This window comes from Pantherophis guttatus, chromosome 4 (assembly GCF_059756535.1).
Source record: "Pantherophis guttatus breed Tessera chromosome 4, ASM5975653v1, whole genome shotgun sequence".
NCBI lineage: Eukaryota > Metazoa > Chordata > Lepidosauria > Squamata > Colubridae > Pantherophis > Pantherophis guttatus.
The window spans coordinates 36,085,340-36,108,205 of record NC_142066.1 but is presented as its reverse complement, the minus strand read 5'-3'; the positions used below and the strand labels follow the sequence as shown (position 1 = coordinate 36,108,205).

The window sequence follows — 22,866 nt, the reverse complement described above, 5'->3', positions numbered from 1 at the left end:
AATATGATTTTTTTTTTTTTAAATCCCTATTGTCTCTATTTCAGATCACTGCAATCTGTGGGCTTCCCTGAAAAAGCTGATAAGATTTTATACTACTTGATATTGCCCTGGGGATAGTGTTGAAATAAATGGAAAAACTACTTTAACAAAAAAACAGCTTGTTGAGTCAGGCCCCTATTCAAGTGCTTAGGACATGTACGCTTCTAGGAGTAGCAAGAGGAAACAAATAAGAATATGCATGATAACATAATTGTGCAAATACCGCAACTTACCTACTTGCTTCTAATGTTCATAATGGTGGATTTTGTGTGATCATATCACCATATAGGTAGTCATTTTGGCAGCATAACAATTAGTGCTGATACCACAGATTGGGGACCAGTGAAACCATATCATGGGGAACATGACCAAAAATGTCAGAGACAGATTCATATAAGTGGGTTCAAATGGGGAAAAGCCCTATGTTATATAATTTTATATAATTGTTGATAGAGAAGAGGAACAGACCAGGTATTCTGACATTAGTTTGGAAAGGAAAAATAGAATATTGATGCAGTAATTAATTATTAGTAATTTTATTGTCATTAGTCCTCCAGCCTTTCCTAATTCTATAAATGTTTACTTCTAACATTTCCATCAACACCTTTTATATTAATTTATTCTTTCTTTTATTAATTAACAAATGCCTTCTCCATTGCTGTTATTTTTGTCCTTCCAGAATATTTTATACTGTTTTCTGAATATTCTTAAGTTTTGATCATAAAGTTATGCTTACTGGAGATGCCTTCAATAAAGTGGATGTGATTGGCTTGTCAAAACCCTCGTAGTGAGAAAAGGTAGACATCCATTCAGATGACTTTACCTATGAGTAGTAGGATATTCTCCATTTAGGAATCATGACTACTGTAGTTCGAATATTCTGAAAAGTTCCAATAGAAGACAATATATATATAGCTCAGGCTTGAATGTATTGATGATGTTAGCTAGTCAGATAATGAAACATCTATAAGCAAACGATCTCAAAGAACACCAAGGACTTCATAATTCTGAAAAGTATTTGGCTTGTAAATATCATCTTCCATTTCCCCAAAGTTGTAACTCAAGACAAGGTTTAATGCAACAATTTACAGAAGAGCAACAAAAATGATTAGGAGTCTAGAAGCTAAATTATATAAAGAACTAGCTGGATATCCGTGCTTCGTACAAAACTATGTGATTGGGCTTGATAAATCGACACTTACAGCTTGAAAATTAATGAGTAGTTACGATCGGCCTCTCCTCTCCCCATCTCTCCCTCAGCCTTGCCCCACAGAACCCTATCCTATCCCGCTTCTCTCCCTCAGCCTTGCCCCAAAGAAACATCTCCTATCCTATCCCCTTGTTTCCCTCACCCTTGCTCCACATAAACCTATCCTATCCTATCCTATCCTATCCTATCCTATCCTATCCTATCCTATCCTATCCTATCCTATCCTATCCTATCCTATCTCTTTCTCCCCCTCAGGATTGCCCCACAGAAGCCTCCCCTATCCTATCCCCTTCTCTCCCTCAGCCTTGCCACACAAAACCCTCTCCTATCCTATCCCCTTCTCTCCCTCAGCCTTGCCCCACAGAAGCCTCCCCTATCCAATCCCCTTCTCTCCCTCAGCCTTGCCCCACAGAAGCCTCCCCTATCCTAGCCCCTGGTTGCTGCTGTGAAAGTAAAACTGAAAGTGAAACTCCTGTCCTCTGTATTTTGCATTTGGAACAGATTTCTTTTCAGATGGGAAGGGGAATAGAACTCCTTAGCATCAGAGGGCTGTTTGGAAAGTGAAACAGTATTTTCTGTGTGAGCAAGAAGGAGACAGGAAGGAGCCTGGCCATGGGTTAGCTCAAGTGTTCTGCATTAAAACTGCTTCCTGCTGTGAAAGTAAAACTGAAAGTGAAACTCCTCTCCTCTGTTTGTGTTTTGCATTTGGAACAGATTTCTTTTCAGGTGGGGAGGGGGAGTAGAACTCTTTAGCATCAGAGCGTGTTAATCATAATATAGGGAATACTAATGCTCTAATGGTCATTTTGAAAAATCCCTTTTTAGTGAGCACCTAGAAACCAAGAGGAACATATGTGGCAAATTTCAAGTTTGTAGGCTTTACGGTTCTGGACATTTCATGATTACAACCTGAGTGGCTTTCGTGTTTATATATATATAGATGATTGTAGCAACTCGATATACCTAATCTAGTGAAAAGAAGAATTAGAAGTGACATGATAGCAGTCTTCCAATATTAAAGGGCTGAAACAAGGAAGAGGGAGCCAAATTATTTACCAAAGTACCTGTAGGCATGACAAGAAACAGTGAATGGAAACTAACCAAGGAAAGAAACAACTTAGAACTAAGGAGAAAATTCCTAACAGTGAGAATAATTAACCAGTGGAACAAATTGCCTTCGGAAGTTGTAGGTGCCCCATCACTGGAGGCTTTTAAGAAGAGCCTGGATATTCATCTATCAGAAATAGTATAGGTCTCCTGAAAGAGCTGGAGGCTAGACTAGATGACCTTCAAGGTCCTTTCCAACTTTATTAATGTTACTGTTACACAGGAATTCAGATCAGAACATGATCCCCAACAGCTGCTTACAAATGGTAGGCTTTAATGGCTGCTTAGTCCTTAGTTCTTCATTCCATCTTTATTTATTTGACTTCTCTCCAACCTTTGAGAATAGCCAATCTTGTCAATAAAACATAGGCTGAATCTTTGTAAATGGGCTGAGAACCAGCACTTTTTCATGGAACAATAGAGAAGTAGCAGTAGAAGTTGTTTTTTTAAAAAAAAAACTAATGGTAAAACAACTGATTTAAAAATTCCTAGAAACTTTGCCCCCTAAATTCAGTTCATTATACGGCTCTCTGGAAGATAGTCATATCTTTCCACTTATTCCCGCCCTGTGTTCTTAACAATGGTTAACTTCAAACTAAACAAACTGTAACTTTTTTGGTCGTTGTTTCAGATATTCTTCAATACCTTCAAAAATGGTACTCTGTTTCCCCCAAAATGAGACATCCCCTGATAATAAGCCCAATTGGGCTTTTGAGCCCATGGCAATAAGGCCAAGCACTTATTTCAGGGTTCAAAAAAATATAAGACAGGATCTTATTTAAGGGGAAACAGAGTAGAACCTAAAAATTCAGGGAGGGAATTTATTGTACATATATATATTGTATATGTCTTCAGAGTAGCTTGTGTTGCCCAGTCAAATATTAGGAGATGTTCATAGGAATTTTTTATGACACTTGTAACATGTTGTAACATGTTTGATAATCATTTTTATGTTAGAAAATATTTTATAAAATTTGTCAAATTTCAATTCCTCATGACTCATGGGTCCTGGATTTGGATACATTCTATAAGTTAACCATTTGAAGTTGGCTGAAAATGTTTTGCCTTATAGTGCACTGTTTTCCCCTAGTTAAAACACAAACACAAGAGCTTTAGTATATAGATGTCATGAATGTCTGCTAGCATTCATTGATAGCTTATCAATTCCATGATCAACACCCAAGGCAAATATATTATGATTTTTAATTTTTTAAAATGGGGTTTTACTTATTCAGTATTTTCAGTATGTATAGCAGTGCATCCTCAAACTTCCTTCTGAATTCAAATCCAGTTCTTTAATAGTTATGTTTTTTAAATATATGTTTTATTAATACATTTTTATATCATATAAAAAATCCATATCTATCTGAATAGCATGTTGTCTGGACACAATTAATTTTAAGCAGAAATACCGTATTAATCAACATTAATCATAATAAACATAATAAACTTCAGTAATAATCACAAAATAGTAATACAATTAGTTTATTTATCTTACAAAATTTTCAATACAAAAGTTCTTACTATCTTTTGGATCTTTTTATATTCTAATCTCTGATTCTGTTAATTAACCATTGGTAAAACAAGCCCCATGTCAAAAAGTATTCTGTTTCTTCCTTTTCTTTTAATTATTAATCTGTCCATCAGCACATTCTAATATTTTTTTATCATACTTTCATCTGTAGGGATCTCTTCATTTTTCCATTGTGCAAACACAATTCTTGCTGCCGTTAATACATGTAAAATTAAATATATTTTCCCTTTGTCATACTGTTCTGATAATATACCCAACAAGAATACCTCTGGTTTCAAATCTATATGTCATTTTATTATTTTTTTCTAGCCGAGTATGTATTTTAGTCCAATATTTTTTCTCTTTTGAGCATGTCCACCACATATGATAATATGAACCTGGTTTCTGATTACACTTCCAACATTTAGTTATGCATTTTATTTTTTTAATTTTTTTTAAATTTTCAAAAAAAAACTTTATTAAATTTAAAATATTAAAATACTAATACAAATACATCTGTAACAAAAATACATCCATGATAGTTATACAATTCAACGTCGTTCCAACAGTACACAAATCTTAACTTAATTGGGATCAATGGATAGAAAATAAAAATAGGATATAGATCCAAATAAGACATAAATTGTGTTTACATATATTTGATCAAGAAGGAATATCTGAGAATATATGAATAGAGTTAAGATTTGTGTAGTTATGTATTTTAAAGATGTGCTGATGCTCCCTTGTTATGGAATTAAATCAAGGTATACCTTGCCAGTCAGCTTTTTCTAAACAGCATTTTCTGTGAGCTCTGATGATTCTCTACTAAGTAACTGGAAATGTTTCAACACTATTAGAAACTCTGACATCCCAAGACACATGTGCTAAAATTCACATGGAGTTCCAAACTACACTGGCCTGGGAAACCAATTATAACAGGGGTGTCAAACTCAAAGCCCCTGGGGTGCTTAGATCTGAACCACGAAGCCATCCTGGAAACAGTGAAGGACCGGCCTGCAGTGAAAATGGAGGCAGCCTTCCTGAGCTCCGTTTTCACTGGCAGTGGTTTGTAGGAGGCTGTTGTAGCCAAAAACAGCTTGGGAACCTGTTTTCGCTGGCAGAGCACTCAGGCCACCACAGGTGCCCCTGACACGAGAGATGTCAAGCTGGCCACAGCCACACCCTGGCCACGCCCACTCCAGTCCCCCGAGGTCAACACAATCCTGATGCGGCCCTCAATGAAATATAGTTTGAAACCCTTGGTCTAGTGCCTCCTTCACCAATATGGTGATTGAGTTATTTATTTCCCACATTTAGTCTAGCATGTCCTCCTTAAAGCAGCGTGCGTCAATTACAAACTTTGCTGATAATAAAATAATTGCTGCTAAGGTTACAGGATATCACCTCAGAGACATAACTTTATCTTTGGCTTACAGTGTTGACTGAAAAGTGTTGTAGGAAAGATAAAACAATCATTTGAAGAGTTTTGAGATACCATCTGTTAGCTCCCTATTGTGTTCTCATTCTCAGCAATCCTTCCCTAATTCCTGCATTATGATGTCACCAATAGAGTTTCTTATCAGAACATCCAAAAAGAGTTTTAGGTATTTGAAGTATGTGCTATCTCTTCAGTGCCTGGAATAACTGATTTTCTTTGTACAACTTTTTAAAAATAATCTATATAGTGATAGTTGACCTTTTTGCTTATTCCACATTAAGCATCCCATGGCCCCTGCAGCTGAGTTATTGTTCATAAACTCAGATTAAAACAAAATAAGTCTTCCGTTCTTTCCTTCCAATTTCCCCATTATGGTTCAGGACAAATCCTTTATCAAATTAGAAAGGTTAGTCCATTGGCATCAGTCCAAGGGTAAGTTCAGTTAATAAAGCAGTACAGATATATTATGTCTTAGATTCACTTTATGAACACTTTGTCCATCCTGTAATGTATTGTGAAATGTATTGAGACTTCAAACATCCAGTCAAGATTGATACATTCTAATAACAATTATTAGATTGATGAAATGAGCATAGGGTTTGATATCAGATTTCCCCTGAAGAACCAAGCATCGCTGCATCCATTTAGATGATACCTATGTTATGGCCACAAAACAAAGTTGAGATCAAAAAGTTCTGGAAAGAGTTGCAGGGAAGGATATGTTGTCCTAAGTATATGAGGGTATGTGTGGTCATGACCTAACTCCAGGAGAGCAACAGTCCCTGAAATATGTCCCAGCTATCATATAACTTTATGATGCAATAATTATGGCAGGCTGCCGTTGGTTATAAACTTTATTTGTCACGATTTCATAGGATATGTTGAGAATATTTGACTTTGGTCATATAACAGTAGGAATCAAAGGCAATTGTGTTGTAATTGAGAGCACATCATGCTCTTTTGTCTGGAAAAGGTATCGATGTCAGGAGAGATTTCTGTCCTTGCTGAAATTAGTTGAAACAAGAAATCAATGTATCTGTACTGAGGTTGCATAATATTGAGCACTTCTGCAGTGTGTATAAGAAGAAGAGTTGGTCTATATGCCAAAAGATTCTTATGGTGTAGGAATCTTGAAACATGCCCACTCAGAACCTTTCTGACAGCACTGAGGCCATGTCTTCATCACTCATTGGTTTTTCACACCTGAACTATCAATTTTCAAAAGAGTTTACAGGCAGAGGATTAGACTTCTCCACCATCTGCCTAAACTTCAGCAAGATTGGCACACAACATAGCACATTCAGTCCTCATCAACAAAATTGTTATCACTTGACTTCAAAACTTGTTCAATCGTTTGCTTAATTGTAAGACATGGACTCATACTTCTCACTTTCTTTTCCTGGCTGCCCTAACCAACTTCAAAACAAATATCAAGCCTCCCCTTTAATACCAACAATGGGAAGATTCCTTTCTGCCCTATACATCTAGTTATCTTAAATCCAAAATTACCTACTGACGTTTTTTGTGTAAAAGCCAAAAGGGAAAACTACCACTATCTTGGTAACAACAAAAACTCCTAACCAGGCCATATAAATGTATTAATAGTAGATTTTCTGTGATTTATTTTCTTTGAGTATAAGTCTCCAAGCTTTGCTGATACTAATAATTATGGGGCTGACAGATGAATAACTCTTTATCTTACTTTTTCCTGAAGAGGCTGCCAGGCAGCATTAGCCAAGAATATCTTTCAGGACATCTGAGATGTATTTGCATATGAAATACGTGAGTATGTAGAAAAAGAAGATAGCAAAAAAGTTTTAACTTTGCCACCTTGAGATATATCAGCCATAAGAAAAATGCCTGCAAAGTAATCAGAATTTATTTACACATCTTGATTAATTAACAGGAGTTTGCTTTTAAAGATATTCAGGGCTAATTCCTGTTTGTCCTTCATCTACTTCATTCTTCATTTTGAAGTGAACATGCTTCTCAATGTGTATGCAGTGTTGTTTTCAATTGTTCAGTCACCATTGACTTTTGATACAAGGCCAGGACTTTCCTGGCAGAAATTGCTTTTCCAAGTTCTTGAAACTCATATTTGTATTATTAATTATTGCACTTAGTCACCTTCTCTTGGCTTCTTTTTTGATTGACTGATTTTTCCAAGCACCAGAATCTTCTCAAATGCTCTTATCCTTACATTATATGCCCCAATTATCTAGATTTTAGTTTTAGCTTTATTATCTATCTATCTATCTATCTATCTATCTATCTATCTATCTATCATCTATCTATCTATCTATCTATCTATCTATCTATCTATCTATCTATCTATCATTACAATATAGGAAGGTTCCCACACCCTTGAGCCTCCTCCCTGCCTTGCTCCACTTATTTCTTCTGAAGTTCACCTCTCTGAAAGAGAATGAATTCATGTTTCATATGGCCTTCCTGTACAGAAACTGCCTTGTGCCATCCTGGAAGCAGGGATCATTTTAAACCCGAGAATTGTAGCCACTCACAAACTGGCATCCACTTCTGGGATGGCATAAAGTGGCTTCTCTAAAGGAAAATCATTTGGCTCAGAAGGGCTCCCTTCTGAGGGATGGTACAAATGGCAACCACCTGCAGAATGGCATGAGGTCTCTGCAGGAAGATGGAACATTGCATGACTTGGGTGCTGTTTTAGGAAAGTGTTCTATGGAAAAGGTAAGTGAGCAAGGCATGTTGAGGCAGGAAAGAGGCCCAAGGATGTGGGATCCAGTGGGGCAGGAAGCTATGGAAGGAATGCCTCCAGGAGTAGGGAACCCCTGGGAGGTGAGGCACAGGCCACATGTGAGCTAGGGAGGTGCTGCAATGAGGGACTTTTTTGATAGCCTGTCCCCACCCCAAGACACCTTGTATTCCACATAACGACCCATGTGGTCACTTAACAATCACAATGGGGAGAACTGGGATTGTGCTCATTATGTGAGGTAATCATATGAATGCCTCACTTAGCAACCGCAACAATGTAGGACCATAATTCCTGCCCAATTGTAGTTATAAGACAAGAACCATCTATAGTGATGTCCTAAAAATGGTTATCAATATACCTAGTAATAGCACTTTGATTCTGATTTTAGGAAAACAAATATTTGTGAAATTATATAAAAAGAGAGACCAGAAGAAGATAGACATGTCTGAGTACATTTCCTCCACATCCCCCAGGAATGTGGAGGAATACTCAGAGGATAAAATGAGTATTTTACTTCACATTACTAACAAGGAGTATATTATACATCAAAAAAGAGAGGACTATGTTTGATTACTGGCTGAATGTTAATAAGGAATTGATAATGAAGGAAAACATTAAGAAATGTGAGTTGGAGTCTGAAGTGACAGAGTCTAATCTATTATAATATTCTACAGGTAGTTCTCAATTTAAGACTATGATAGGGACCAAAATATTCAACCTTAATAACCATCCTTGGTTATTATGACTGTGGCTTGTGACTGTCTTGTCAGAAGTTGCTTGGAAAGATCCCAAATGGCAAACGTGACTGCAGAATGCTGCAGCCATTTGTAAATGTGTGATGGCTGCCAATTGCCCAAATTGTGATTATGTGGTTATAGAGATGCTGTGATGGTGTTAAGCGGGAGAACCAGTCACTTTTATCAGTTGTAACCTTGGATTGTTGCTAAACAAATAGTTGTTCAGTGAAGACTATTTATATTACTGCCTTTTTCCAATTGTGTGGTTGCCAGAAAGCAAAGAAAAGAACCAGGGATTTTAAAAAATGGTAAGCTATAAAAAGAGTTTGGGAAAAGACTCCAAGTGTCATTTCAGAAAGGAAGGACTATAATAATTAGCAACATGGCCAAACAAAGGACAGCTAAAAATGTGAGAGGATGGGAATGAAAGCATTATGTAGCTTGAAAGTCAGAAGGAAAGGGCTGAGCTTTATATTTTGACTCAGATTTACTTTAATGTTGTCTCTCAGCTTCAAGCTGAGATAATATTTCTTTAAAATAATATGTCAGGCAGTAGAACCTGAAAAGAATATAAGCACCAATATATTGTTTACAATATAAATCTATACACTTTATTTACAATTATACACTTAAGTGAATATTATTATAGCATTAAATCAGCTATATACATATAGTGCTAGAATCACAACAGCATCAATTTCAGATCCCCAAACAGTTTTATGCTCTCAGAAACTCTGGACAATTTTGCCACATAAAAATCACAGGACTTCTTGCAATAAAACCCTCTTTTTGCCATCCTTTAGTTAGATATGTCTCAGCAGATAATATAAGATGGCTTTTCACAAAGAACCATATAATTGTTCATTGATCATCTTTCTTTATACCCAAGTTTCCTGGGCTGATTAAAAAAAAAACACACACTTCACAACAATACGCTTCAAATAAGTTTCTTGCATTTGACTGCTGTTGTAGGAAACAGAATCACTAATTTTTACCCCATTCATTCATAGGAAATTTTAAACTGACTCCATTTTATCTGATCCACAATAAAGGAAGAAAGCTATGATTTTTTCACTTGGTTCCTTTAAGAAGCTTTAAGAATTTGAGGGATAATTCTTGATTAAGGAAAGTATCAGGCCCACCATCATGTCTTGCCAATATGTTGGAAGAGAGAGGCGGGATGGGGGGGGGGCTCGCTGGCATTTTCTTATGCTTTTGCTTTGACTAACTGCTTGGGAATTAGGGAGGGAGATTGTCTTCGGAGATGGAGGGGACTTCCCTCCCAGCCTGACTTCAAGGCCAACCTGCCCTGAGGGTGACCTGTTACCTGCCTAGCACCTCAGAGTTTCCATAATAACCTTGCGGCATCACATTGGCTGCTGGTAGATTGGTCAGAGGGCTTAGATTGGGGAAAATGAAAAAATGCTGTTTGCATCACATGGGCTTTTTCAGATTTCGCCTTGCTTTCCTGCAATCACTTTCTCTCAGTAAAAGTTCTTTTGATTTGACTTAATGGATTCAAGAGGTTTTCTTTACTGAAGGACTAGCTGAGACAAGTCCCTACAGAAAGACTGAACTCAAATCTTTTGAAACTGCGATCTGGAAGAGAGACAGGAGATTGGAAGACTAACTCTCATAGGTTTTCCCTGAGTTGGCTTCTCCTTCCTTGCTCAGTAAGCAGCTTGTTTTGTCTCCTAGTCATCTTTACTCTGTTTCTTTGGCTCCACTGATTTTTACCAAACAAAATATCTTCATCAGGTGATGGACATCTTTGGTCCTTTAAAAGCTAAGGTGAGGTTTCAGAGCCTCTTGTTTCTCCTGGCAACACACTTGGTCTTCAGCATCTCCGGGTAGTGCCAAGAAGTTCTCTGCTGGGTCGGACACGACTCTTTACTTCCGGTAGCAACCAAGGTGTTTTGATGTAATTCATAATCACTTTGGCAGGGCTACGGAGTGCTGGGTTGGGTGTCAGGAGCCCTTGCAACATTTCTAATGCTTGGGGAGTGAAACGTTCCCAATGGGCTGGGAGTGATACAAAACGGGGGCTACGATGCCAGGAGACAAAGCTGCGATAATATCGATCAGAGGGCACAGCTGTAAGCCAGGGGAAGTAGCCAGTTAGCACACAGAATAGTAGTACTCCAAGAGCCCAGGTGTCAAGGCTCGGCTGGGCTTCCAGATTAGCTTTGGGGCCCAGGATACACATTTCAGGTGCAGTATAAGGCAGACTTTCAGGCAAAGCCTTAATGGCTTGACCCCTTGGGCAGCTCAGTCCAAAATCAGTCAGCTTGATGCGCCGGCATTCAGGGTCACAGAGCAGCACGTTTTCTGGTTTGACATCTCGATGAATTAGTCCTTTGGATTCCATGTACTCCAGGGCACTTGCAAGCTGCAGGGCAGAGCGCTTTACCTGTTGCTCAGGTATGCCAACCTGGAAATAAAAGGTGATATTTGTAAGCCCCAGTCTCACAGTTGTCCTAAAAATGAGGAGAAATATCTGGATCCACTACCTAATCCTTTTGGACTCTTAAGAATAATTAATATAATAATTAATTAAATTAATAATTAAAGTAGGATTCTTCATGATCTTAGGGTACTTTTTAAAATATGTGGTGGTTCTTTTTAACAGCTTACAGCTGATTTACCGATTTGATCTGTAAGGCCAGCAAAGGGGACACAAAGTCTTTTAAAGCGCTCACATTTCAGGCAGCTTTCCAAGAAATAACTTGAAACATTACCAAGAAGAGGAAAGTGGCATAAACTTGGGTTGTGTTCAGTATCTATCACGTAATGCAGAAACAGTGTCTGGCATCCAAAAGCTCGCATAGCATACAGTTTCTGTCTCTTTCTAGTTATATATTTTCAAAATATAATAATTAGAATTATTATTATAAACAGTTCATACCATCTTCAAAGAAGCACTTTCCCTTCTGTCACAGTAGGAAGAACTACCTTTTTCTGAGCAATTGTCTGCTAAACAGGCATGTGTGCAACAGTTAAGGACATGCTTTTTGCCTCTAACTATTTCTTCTACAATGAGTGCATATAAGGAATAAATGCATAATAATAAATAAGTGCACATAAGGAATAAATCAACCAGCTGGGATTGTGCAATCCAAAAAAGCAAATTTGAATTCAATCTCATCACCTAAACTATGGTTTATACATGGTTTATATAGGCTGAAAGTTCATGATATAGATTAGATAGCCTTGGATAATAGGGAAATGATATATAAAATATCTAAATTAACAGGAATAATTCCAGTGTTAAGGAGAGCAATGAAAGTACTGTCCACATCCTTAGTAGGAAATTCATCTCTCTCCTCCCTCTCCCTCTCCCTCTCTCCATCTCTCTCCTTTGTCTGTCTTTCTCTCTTTCCCTCCATCTCTCTCTCTTTCCTTACTTTACTTTACTTTTATTTGATTTATATACCGCCCTACTCCCGAAGGACTCAGGGTGGTGAACAGCCAACAATAAAATACATACATACAAAATTTAAAAAGCAGAAATAAAATCGAATTAAATAGTTTGGCCCAGACAGATTAAAAAACCCCAATCAATTTAAAACAAATTAAACTTTGAATGTTAAAAATATTAAAAAAATATTAAAAATTTATTTAAAAAGAGGGAGAAAATTAGGCCAGGCCTGCCTGGTGGAATAAAAAGGTCTTAAGAGTGCGGCAGAAGGTGCGCAGATCTGCGATCCTCCGTATCTCCAGGGGGAGCTCATTCCAGATAGTAGGTGCCTCCACAGAGAAGGCTCTCCCTCTGGGGGCTGCCAGTCGACATTGTTTGGCCGACGGTCAATGTCTCTGTGTCTGACGGCCAATGTCTCTGTGTCTGACTCTCTCTGTGTGTATCTGTCCCACTCTGTCTGTCTGTCTGTCTGTCTCTCCTGCTGTCTCTCTTTCTCTTCCCTGTCTCTCTCTCCTACTGTCTCTTTTGTGTTCAAAACCATAGTCCTGGGAGACCTCAGGATATCATGCCTAGTACTACTATAATTCATCCCCAAAATGACCCTCAACTGAGAAAATTGGGAAGAGAGAGACCAACCGGAGTTCCAGTGGCTGAGTGTGGGCTTCAATCTCCCTATCACCACTGGCATTACAAAGTAACTTCGGTAACAGCCTTTTTTCTTTTTGAAATATCTTGGGTGTTGAAGGATGGGTGTTGAAGGATAATTTCTGCGTATTTCACTATTTGTCACCTCATCTATTTAGATACTACTGGAAATCATTTGTTGTAGGTACTTACCTTTGGCACCATGAGAGTGAAGAGATCATGAGACAATGCCAATTCTTGTGCAAAGACATAGTGTTGGGGGGTTTGGAAGGCAATCCCAAGGGCAGTGGCAATGCAGGGGTGCGCCCCTAAAGTCAGTGCAATGCAATATTCACTAAGGAAATCCTGTAGCTCTGTATCTCTTTTATGTACAAATTTCAGTGCCATGGGGGTTCCTGAAAGAGAAGAGAGTTTGGTTCATGAAAAGGAGAAGAAATCCAGTGCTCTGACTTCTCCTTATTCTAGTTTGAAGTAGTTTGACATGCAGGTAGGTATGCATTTGATGTTTTTCCTTCATTTTATTCTCACAATTCTCTAAGATAGGCTAGGCTAAGAGAAAATGATAATAGTATGTGGAAATGACCTTGGGAGACAGGAAGAACAGCTGCAGACTGGAGAACTGACATATAAAAGGTACCTCAGTCCACAGAAGAATTGGGAAGCATTTCAGAAAGGTATCTTCCTAGTTTTCTGATGAGTAAAAGGAGAGGAGGTGATAAGTTATTTCAGTCTTAACAGAATAGCAAAGTTGGAAGGGACCTTGGGGGTCTTCTAGTCCAACCCCCTGCTCAACCCTATAGCATTTCGAACAAATCAATGCCAATCTCTTCTTAAAAACCTCCAGTGTTGGATCCCCCACAAGTTCTGGAAGCAAGTTGTTCCACTGAATTAATTGTTCTAATTGTCAGGAAATTTCTCCTTAGTTCTAGGTTGCTTCTCTCTTTGTTTCCATCCATTGCTTCTTGTCCTTCCTTCAGAGGCTTTGGATATTAGGTTGATCCCCTCTTCTTTATGGCAGCCCCTGAGATATTGGAACACTGCTATCATGTCACCCCTAGTCCTTCTTTTCATTAAATTAGACATACCTAATTTCAGCAACTGTTCTTCATATGTCTTAGCCTCCAGTCCCCTAATCATCTTTGTTGCTCTTCTCTGCACTCTTTCTAGAGTCTCACGTATTTTTGCAAGATGTTAACAGAACAGTTGCAGTCTTGCAAGATTCTGTTAATGTAGCCTTACAATAAAGATAAAATTAGTATCCATACTCTTGTTTCGGAGTCTGGACTAATTCAAAGGATTAACAATAGCTAAATTTCTGCAAGATCCAAAACACTTTTATTTTGCTTAAAATCATTTTCCAGATCTGCACAACCTTTATAAATTATTTTGATTCATAGCCTTCCCTATTCCTTCTTTTGCCTTCTGAATCCAGACCCACCTTGGCGATGATGGACTGCCATCAATACATGCCCAAAGGCACCACTGCCCAGCTCTCGAATGATGGTGTAACTACTGGTCACCTCCACTTGAGGTAGATTCTGAGCTGTCAGCTGCACCATCTCCTCAAGTCGTTTTCCAATGTCACCTGGGATTAGTTTCATGACTGCAGGGAAAGAGAAACATAGATACATATAGAGAGAGCTTGAGGTGAACACAGAAGACATTATTAAATAAGTAGAACCTTATCTCCATGGGGCTTTCTTGAAGTTTGTCCTGCTAAGCACAAAAGAGGATTTTATTATTAATTTGATTCCCTGGTTTTCTTTGGAGAAAAGATGTGGGGTAAATCTCACAAAAGAAAGAATCATTTTTCCTTTCACAACTGACTACTTTTGGAAGCCACTGGCTGCCTTTTAAAGATTTAAGTATTTTGACAGTCAAAGTTGCAGGATACAAAACAAAAATGGAATTATGTTGGCCACATACTCAACTCCGTGCCAGTAATGACTAAGGCGAGAGCGGAATGTAACAGGCAACGGCCACTTTAGTAACTCGGCCGGGCTCTTATTCGTGAATTGGCACGGTGTGGTATGCTGCACTAAGAGATAGCTGGTCACTCATTCCTGTCAACTCCTGGGGCCCATCTCCCTTAACGTGTCTTTGACCGATCTGACGGCACATTCAACACATCCATTGCAAGACGGGTGGAACGGGGCAAGAAGACAATGCCTAATTCCCTGTGTCGCTAAGAAGGCCTCAAAGGGGGTTGATGTAAATTGGGGCCCTTTATCCAACATGAGAATGTCGGGCAACCCATGGGTCGCAAATAACCCCCGGAGGGCCCGAATGACAGCATCTGATGTGGTAGAATGCATCAGAACCACTTCTACCCATTTCGAGAATGCATCGGCTACAATGAGGAAGGTCTGCCCTTGCATTGGACCCACAAGGTCGATATGCACCCGGGACCAGGATGCTCTCAGGTCTTCCCATTCCCTTGGAGAATCCTTCAGTGGCATGGCGCTATTTTCCTGACACTGCGGGCAGGTGGACACCCAGTCGGAGATGTCCCTGTCAAGATTAGGCCACCACATATAACAACGACCCCGGGCCTTCATGCGAACGATCCCTGGATGCCCCTGATGTAGCTGGGATAGTAACGAGCACCGTAAGGTGGGTGGAACCACTACCCGATGACCCCATAACAGGCAGCCACTCTGAGTAGACAACTCGATCCGTCGGTTAGCGTAGGGCTGCAATTCCGATGGAAATGGACCCTGCAGCCACCCCCTAGCCATCCAATCCATCACACGAGACAACACCGCATCGTGGGCAGACAAATGAGCAATGTCAGTAGCCGTCACAGGCAACGGCGAGCTGTCAATCAAACAGACGGCAGATGCAGGAACAGGGTCAGGCAGCAGAGTAGGCAGAGAGCAGCGGCTCAACGCATCGGCGTGGGCAAGGTCTTGACCTGGGCGGTGGACAAGATTATATGAGTAGGCCAATAGAAATGTCGAGTAACGTGTCATCCTGGGAGGCAATATCAGTGGGGCTTGGCGGTCTCCGGCCAGGATCCCAAGGAGAGGCTTGTGATCAGTGACTAACAGAACGAGCGTCCGTAAAGGTAGTGATGAAAATGCTTGACACCAGTGACCAGCGCAAGGGAGTAGTTCTGTTCCGCCGAGCCGAAGGTGCGAGAGAAATAAGCCACAGGAACTTCTTGGCCGTTCGGTAATGCATGGCTCAAAACAGCGCCCACCCCATATGGGGAGGCATCGCAGACCAGGACGAGTGGCAGGTGGTCACAATATTGGGTTAGAACCGAGTTGGAGACCAGGAGGCGCTTAACGGCCTGAAAAGCAGCAGCCTTCTGAGACCCCCAAACCCAGGGCACCCCACGGTCCAATAAGCGATGTAATGGTTCAGCCATGGATGCTTTATGTGGAAGAAATACCGCATAAAAGTTTAGAAGGCCAAGGAAAGCCTGCAGATCAGCTTTACAGCGAGGGGGTGGGGCATCCACAATAGCCACCGCCTTAGCAGGAGTGGGGTGTATGCCAGAACCATCAACAAGGAATCCCAAAAACTCCACCTGTGATACAGCAATTTGGCACTTTGCGCGGTTCACTTTTAACCCCATATTGTCAAATTGGCAGAGGACCTGGCGAAGCCGGTTCATTAATTCTGACGTGCTTGTTGCTGACACTAAAACATCATCAAAATACGGTATGACCCTGGGGATTCCGTGGACGACTCTCTACATTAAACTTTGGAAGAGCCCCGGGGCCACACTTATACCAAATTGGAGGCGATAACACCGGAACGCTCCACGGTGTGTAACAATTGTCTGAGCCTCCACGGTTTCATCATCAACCATCAATTGCTGGTAGGCTTGAGAGAGGTCCAGCTTTGCGAACACTGACCCCTTGCCAATGGAGTGCAGCATGTATTGCACTACAGGAACAGGGTAGGCGTGGCCTAGGAGGATCTTATTGATGGTCGCCCGATAATCCGCACAGATGCAGATTGAGCCGTCCGCCGTAATAGGTGTTACTATCGGCGTCTCCCAATAGGCATAATCAACCAGTTCTAAGATTCCTTGGAGATGAGCTTATCAAGTTCGGCATCCACCTTTGCCTTGAGTGCAAAAGGCACATGCCGGGGCTTAAGCCAGTGAGGTGGAAAACTGGGATCCAGACTAAAAGAGGGTGCCCTTATAACAACCCAGTTTGCCATCAAAAACAGCGGGGAACTCCCTGACTAAACTGTCCAGCTCATCAGACTGGATAGCGTTAATCCCTTGTATGGTCAGGCCCAGAGCTTTAAACCAATTAAGCCCCAGTAAACTCGGCAAAGGGGTTGCAACAATGACTATGGGCAGCTTGCCTACAAAGTTCTTGAACTTCACCCTGAACTTTTCACAACCTAAAACGGGGATTTGTGCTCCTTGGTAGTCACGCAGGGTAGCCATCATATGGACTGAGGTGTTTTGCAAGTCGCGGCACAAGCCATTTCATGGTGCTCCAAGAAGCAATAGTGGTGGCGGAGCCGGAGTCCACCTCCATCTGGCATGGTTTGCCCTCAATAGTGACAGAGATATAGATCTTCTGGCGGAGGGAACAATCGGCTGCCAGGGTAACCATATTTACAGCCGCCGGATCCCTGGCCCAACCGGAATGGTCGTTCTGGATACCGGCTCTCCTGGGTGGATTACGTCTATCTCTAGCAGGCGGAGCTGCCGCTGCAGCAACTGGCTGAGGCGACGGGCAAACTCGGGCGATGTGGCCCCGCCAATCACAATGGCGGCAAACCGCCTCCTTGAATCGGCAGGCGGACCACGGGTGGGACCCCCCACATCCCCTGCATTCGGAATTCATCAACTTAGGTGGCCAGGGCGGTCTCTGTTGATCCTGAATACGGTTCACGTCACCAAACTCGTCCAGCTCATCTTCATCGCTGTAGTCAACCAAGCTGGAATGTACGGCCTCTCCCTTGGGCTTCTCTGAACTTTGGCCGCGGGGAAGGTCAACTATGGATAGCGTAGCGAGTTCTGCTGCACACACTTCATCTAATGCTTCTTGGAATGAAAGCTCAGGCTTCGCAATAAGTCACCTCTTCAGGTTTTGATCCCTTACTCCACTGATGAGTCTATCCAACAAATAGTCATCTAAGTCAACAAATTGACAATGTCTAGCTGCCTTCCTCAGGGCAGCCACATACTGGCTAATGGATTCACCCTCAGCCTGATCTCTATGGTAAAAATGTTGCAGGCGAGCAATCCGAGATGGTGCTGGGGTGTAATGTTCTTTAATTTGGACATGAAATTGTCCCAAGTCCCTGCGTGAATGGACTGAGGGGCCATCAGGGTCATTGCCGTATTGAACATTTCGGGGCTGTAAAAACTCAAGAAATATGCTCTCTTTTATTCATTGGATAAGTCCCGGTAATCATTTGCGATGAGGAAACACTCAAAATGAGCTACATAAGCCTCCCATGACTCTGTCGCTGGGTTAAACGGGGCGAATTGCTGTGGTGAGGCCATCTTCTGCCGCAGCGCTGGAATGTCATGTCAATCAACGCCGGTCCGATCTGACCCGCTGAACTGACAACCGAAATAATAACGTGCCAGCACTGGTTGTCTCATGGGGCCTCAGGGTGCTGACATCCCACCCTCTTCGCCACTAATAAATACTCAACTCCGCGCCAGTAATGACTGAGGCGAGAGCAGAATGTAACAGGCAACGGCCACTTTATTCAGTACAGTAACTAACTAGTGAAGAACAACTTTCCCGCATTTGACAGCTCCTTTTATTCGAGCCTGTCAACTCGGTAACCAATCAAGAAATAGCTAAACTTGTCCCGCCAGCCGCTAGGGGAAGCAGTTAGCGGCTAGCTAATATTCAACAAGATGCTTGATAGTTTTTCCCCATTAGAGGCTTGTTATAAGATCATAGATCTGCACTCGCCCTCTTGGCCTTCCATAGAGGCCTTAATACCCGACTTGGCCAAATAGCTTGGGCCCTTATGGAGGTGTATTGTACTGAGGACCCCATTGCCTTAGGTATCTTTTAGTCTTATTGTTAATCATTTTTATTTAAATATTTTACTGTTTTGTATTGCTGTTTTTACTTTATTGTAAACTGTCTAGAGTCATCTCTGGGTAAGATGGGTAGCAAAAGTAAGAAAGAAAAAAAGAAAGGAAGGAAGGAAGGAAGGAAGGAAGGAAGGAAGGAGGGAATCATCTGCCAAAAACATGCCTGGAAATCATTGCTTGCTGTCAAATATTGCTATACTCCTTCATAGATTTTAAGCTGCATGTGCATGATCTATAAAATAGGAATGAAAGGAAACATACACTTTTTAAAGAAATAGAATGAATTCATTAGTGGAAAGTAAAAACCATGGTGGATCTTGCAAAATAATGAAGATAATTTGATCATTCTTTTATTTCTCTGCTCTTCAGTTGAGTTTAAAAGCCGAATAGTCCTCAATTTATGATCATATGTTCAGTCATCATTTGAAGTTATGACAGCACTGAATGAATGGTGGTTTTGACTGGTCCCTGGAATTCCAGTTATCCAAGCATGACTGTGATCTGGGTGCTTGGCAGCCGGCTCACGTTTATCCCCAGTCGTGTTGTCCCATGGACACATGATTGCCGTTTGCAACCTTTCCCACCTCCCCAGTCAGTGGGAAAGCCATCAGGGAAAGTCACAAGTTGTTGGAATAAGTCTCCCCTTACTTGTGGTGGTGCAGTGGTCAGAATGCAGTACTGCAGGCTACTTCTGCTGACTGCCAGCTGCCTGCAGTTTGGCAGTTCGAATCTCACCTGTTCAACATTGACTCAGCCTTCCATCCTTTCAAGGAGCTTGAGTGGCGCAGCAGACTAATGCTACTGTTAAAGGTAGTATTTAGCTTCTAGCTGCCTGCAATTACTGCGAGTTCAATTCTCACCAGGCTCAAAGTTAACTCAGCCTTCCATCCTTTCTAAGGTAGGTAAAATGAGGACCCAGTTTGTGGGGGCAATAAGCTGACTTTGTATAAAATATACAGAAGTATGAAGGCTATTGCTTAACGCATTGTAAGCAGCCCTGAGTCTCCGGAGAAGGGCGGCATATAAATCGAATTTTTTTTAAAAAAATGAGGAGCCAGATTGTTAGGGACATATGTTGACTTTGTAAACCACTTAAAGAGGGCTGTAAACAGTGGTGGGTTGCTACCGGTTCGCCCCGAATTGGGCAAACCAGTAGCGGCAGCGGCGGGAGGCTCCACCCACCCGCCTGGACACTTCTGCCCAGAAGCATTGCACATGAATGCGTGTTGTGTGCCCATGAGTGAACCAGAAGCGACGGGTTTTGAAACCCGCTCCTGTCTGTAAAGCACTGTGAAGTGGTATATAAGTCTCAGTGTTATTGCTACTCCTTTCAATTACCCTCCCACGCCTCAATATTTGTGCTATGCTGGCCACTCGCACATTTTCAGATACCTTGCTCCAGGTTCTTGCTGCACCTCCTTGTACCCCAGTGAACCCTTGGATACCTCATCAACCTTTGCTATGCCTCCCTCATACCTACCCATCTGCACATAGCCTTGCATATTCTCTCACCTGGCAGTAGCCCTTGCCTGCTTGCTGGCCTACTTACAACTTTCTGATGGCTTCCCTTATTTAGGTGGTTGTGTGAAACCACCTAAATAAGTTGTCTTGCTGAACTTCCTGCTGGTGGTTGTGTGAAATCACCAGCAGGAAGTTGTCTTGCTGAATAACCACAGAATTTTGTTAATGACAGCCACTGTGACTGCTTGGATTGTCATTAAAAGCAATTCCAGTCATAATTGACATCTTAAATTGATGTGTACCTGATTGCTATTCCCCACCCTCACCCCTGCCCCAACTCACACAGCAATATGGAGAATGAATGAAAATTGTTAGTTATCTGGGAATAACGTATCAAATACTGGGGATAATTTTGCCATGCCCCTAAATGTTACATTGGGAACTATAATGTGCTTGAAACTTCACTTATTGTTCGGCAAGATATTATGATATAAATCAGATTTGCAGCTCTGGAAAACCACATATTATATTTAGAACATTTCTGTCTCCCTTCCACCAGCACTTTAAGGATATATTCTTTAACCCTTGTTTGCATTTCTTTCTCACACCAGCCCTGTGAAGTAGATTACGTTGAAATTAGCCCAAAAGTATATAGTGAATGTAATGGCTGCCAGGGGATTTAAACCTGATTCTCCAATCCATGCATATTCAGATAAAAAAACTGCATGAAAATAATCATGTCACTGTGCAGGCACAGTGAATATGGGTGTTTTGTCTTCAAATATAGCATTACTTCCTATTTACTCTCAATGTTCCTTACTTGTTTTGAAACAACATGTATTCCAACATGAGAACATGATTCCTCCTGGCAAAACTTCAGAAATGTCTACACCCCTGTGTTTACATAAGCAGATAAAGCAAATTCTAGACTGTGTACACACTGAAGGACAACCGGATACCCTTCAGTTTTAGCAAGTTGCAAAATAATACAAGACCCAGAAGGCTGGCCTAGATGCATAGAAAAGTGATGGTCATTGCTGGACCACATACACTCAAATTATTAAGTACTGAATGCTTCTGCTGATATACAGAGTGCCTTGTTCCTCACAAAGCAACCGCAACCAATCCTATCAGAATTGGAAAAAGTACTTTTAAGGCAGAGAATGTGATTTATAGGCAGAGAGGTTTCACTTCTAACATTTCAAAGCTCTGACAGCAGATGTAGGGGATAACATAAAGGACTTTTGCATTCACCACAAAAGCATGACAATGGGATTTCCCTCCTACCCCCCCCCCAGAGCTCTATAAATTCCTTTTAAGTTGCAACAAATGCAGTTGATGCAAGAGAATAAGCAAAAGAGATATAGGAACTTTCAGTCAGTTGCACCATTTGGCCTACAGATTTTATTTATTAATTATTGCAGATGCAATAATTAGAAATAACAATTTAAGTGTCTCAATAGCAGATCCTTACCTGCAACTCTGGAGCTGGAGCACATGTGCCTCTTTTCCATGTATTTCTTCTTATTTTGTTGATTAAACAGTTAATCCTGCCTTGTCTGCCTATTCAGTACCTGTTCCATGCAGATCCTTGTAGCACCTTTTATAGTAACTACTTCCCATCTGATTCTGTCCAGTCACATTAATAGGGAACTGTACCAAACCACTCCTCTCATCTCTTCTCCACTCTGCCCCAAAAGGTCAAGACTTTGGAAGTCCAGGCAGTTCCATGGGACAGGATTAACAGCCACTTATCAGGTTATTTTTACTGCTCTTACCCAGATGGTTTCATACTTATGTGTACCAGATGTTCCTGGAAAGAAATGCTTCTCCTGTCTCTGGAGACCCAATGGTTAAGCTTCGATGAGAGATAGTCTTGAGATGGAATGAAAGGGGACTTTACTGGGGTGCCCATATAAACTCACTGTTTCCATGTTGATAGATCAACACAAGCTTCTTAAGTACAAACTACTTTTCTTGCACCATGTTTTTACTTTGGGTCTCTCACATGCATTTGTTGAGCAGTTCAATCCAGATGACATTAGTTTGATTTGAGGAGTGAAAATGTGGATAATTTTGGGGTTCTACACTGGTTTTTCTGAAAAACAAGATCAAATCTGAGCCTGTTTGTTTTGGCAAGAATGAAATTGGTGAATGGTGTTTTTTCCTACCATCTTTGCTTTGCTTTTACTTCACTATTTTCTGGAAGCAAGCAATCCCTTGCTTTCTGCTGCAATCTAGGCATGAAAGGCAAGGATTTGCCTTTTGTGATCTTATTCAGGAGGGGGGTACGGACCTGGCAGGTATTACGGAGACCTGGTTGGGCCAGGAGGGGGGGTTTCCCCTCGTTGAAATGTGCCCACCAGGTTTCCATGCATTCCATCAGCCGAGCTCACGGGAGGGGCGGGGGGGGAGGTAGCGGTTATCATTAAGGAAGGTCTGAGACCGAGGGAGGCCACTGTTCCTCAGATGGCCGGCTGAATCCCTCCTTGTGAAATGGGGCCACGGGGTTCAGATGGATTTG

General features: G+C 41.2%; 1 protein-coding gene and 1 long non-coding RNA gene across 3 annotated transcripts; one reads left to right on the top strand and one right to left on the bottom strand.

Annotated features, from left to right (window-relative positions):
- The first annotated feature begins 5,505 nt into the window (after positions 1-5,505).
- Positions 5,506-14,529, top strand: LOC117668992 (uncharacterized). The gene is made up of 4 exons (XR_004592342.2): positions 5,506-5,739; positions 7,022-7,089; positions 13,226-13,331; positions 14,277-14,529. It is a non-coding gene; the product is annotated as an uncharacterized LOC117668992 (long non-coding RNA).
- On the bottom strand, positions 9,367-21,946 carry LOC117668987 (serine/threonine-protein kinase SBK2-like). Of its 2 annotated transcripts, XM_034423075.2 has the most exons (4): positions 21,817-21,946; positions 14,283-14,447; positions 13,037-13,239; positions 9,367-11,212 (listed from the first exon to the last, which is right to left on the bottom strand). In XM_034423075.2, exons 1-4 carry the CDS (start codon positions 21,854-21,856, stop codon positions 10,619-10,621), a joined length of 1,002 nt encoding a protein of 333 aa, XP_034278966.1. In that variant the 5' UTR covers positions 21,857-21,946; the 3' UTR covers positions 9,367-10,618. The 2 variants fall into 2 exon arrangements, with proteins under 2 accessions (XP_034278966.1, XP_034278965.1); XM_034423074.2 differs by lacking the exon at positions 21,817-21,946 and having other exon boundaries at positions 14,283-14,508.
- Between the last annotated feature and the right edge of the window lie 920 nt (positions 21,947-22,866).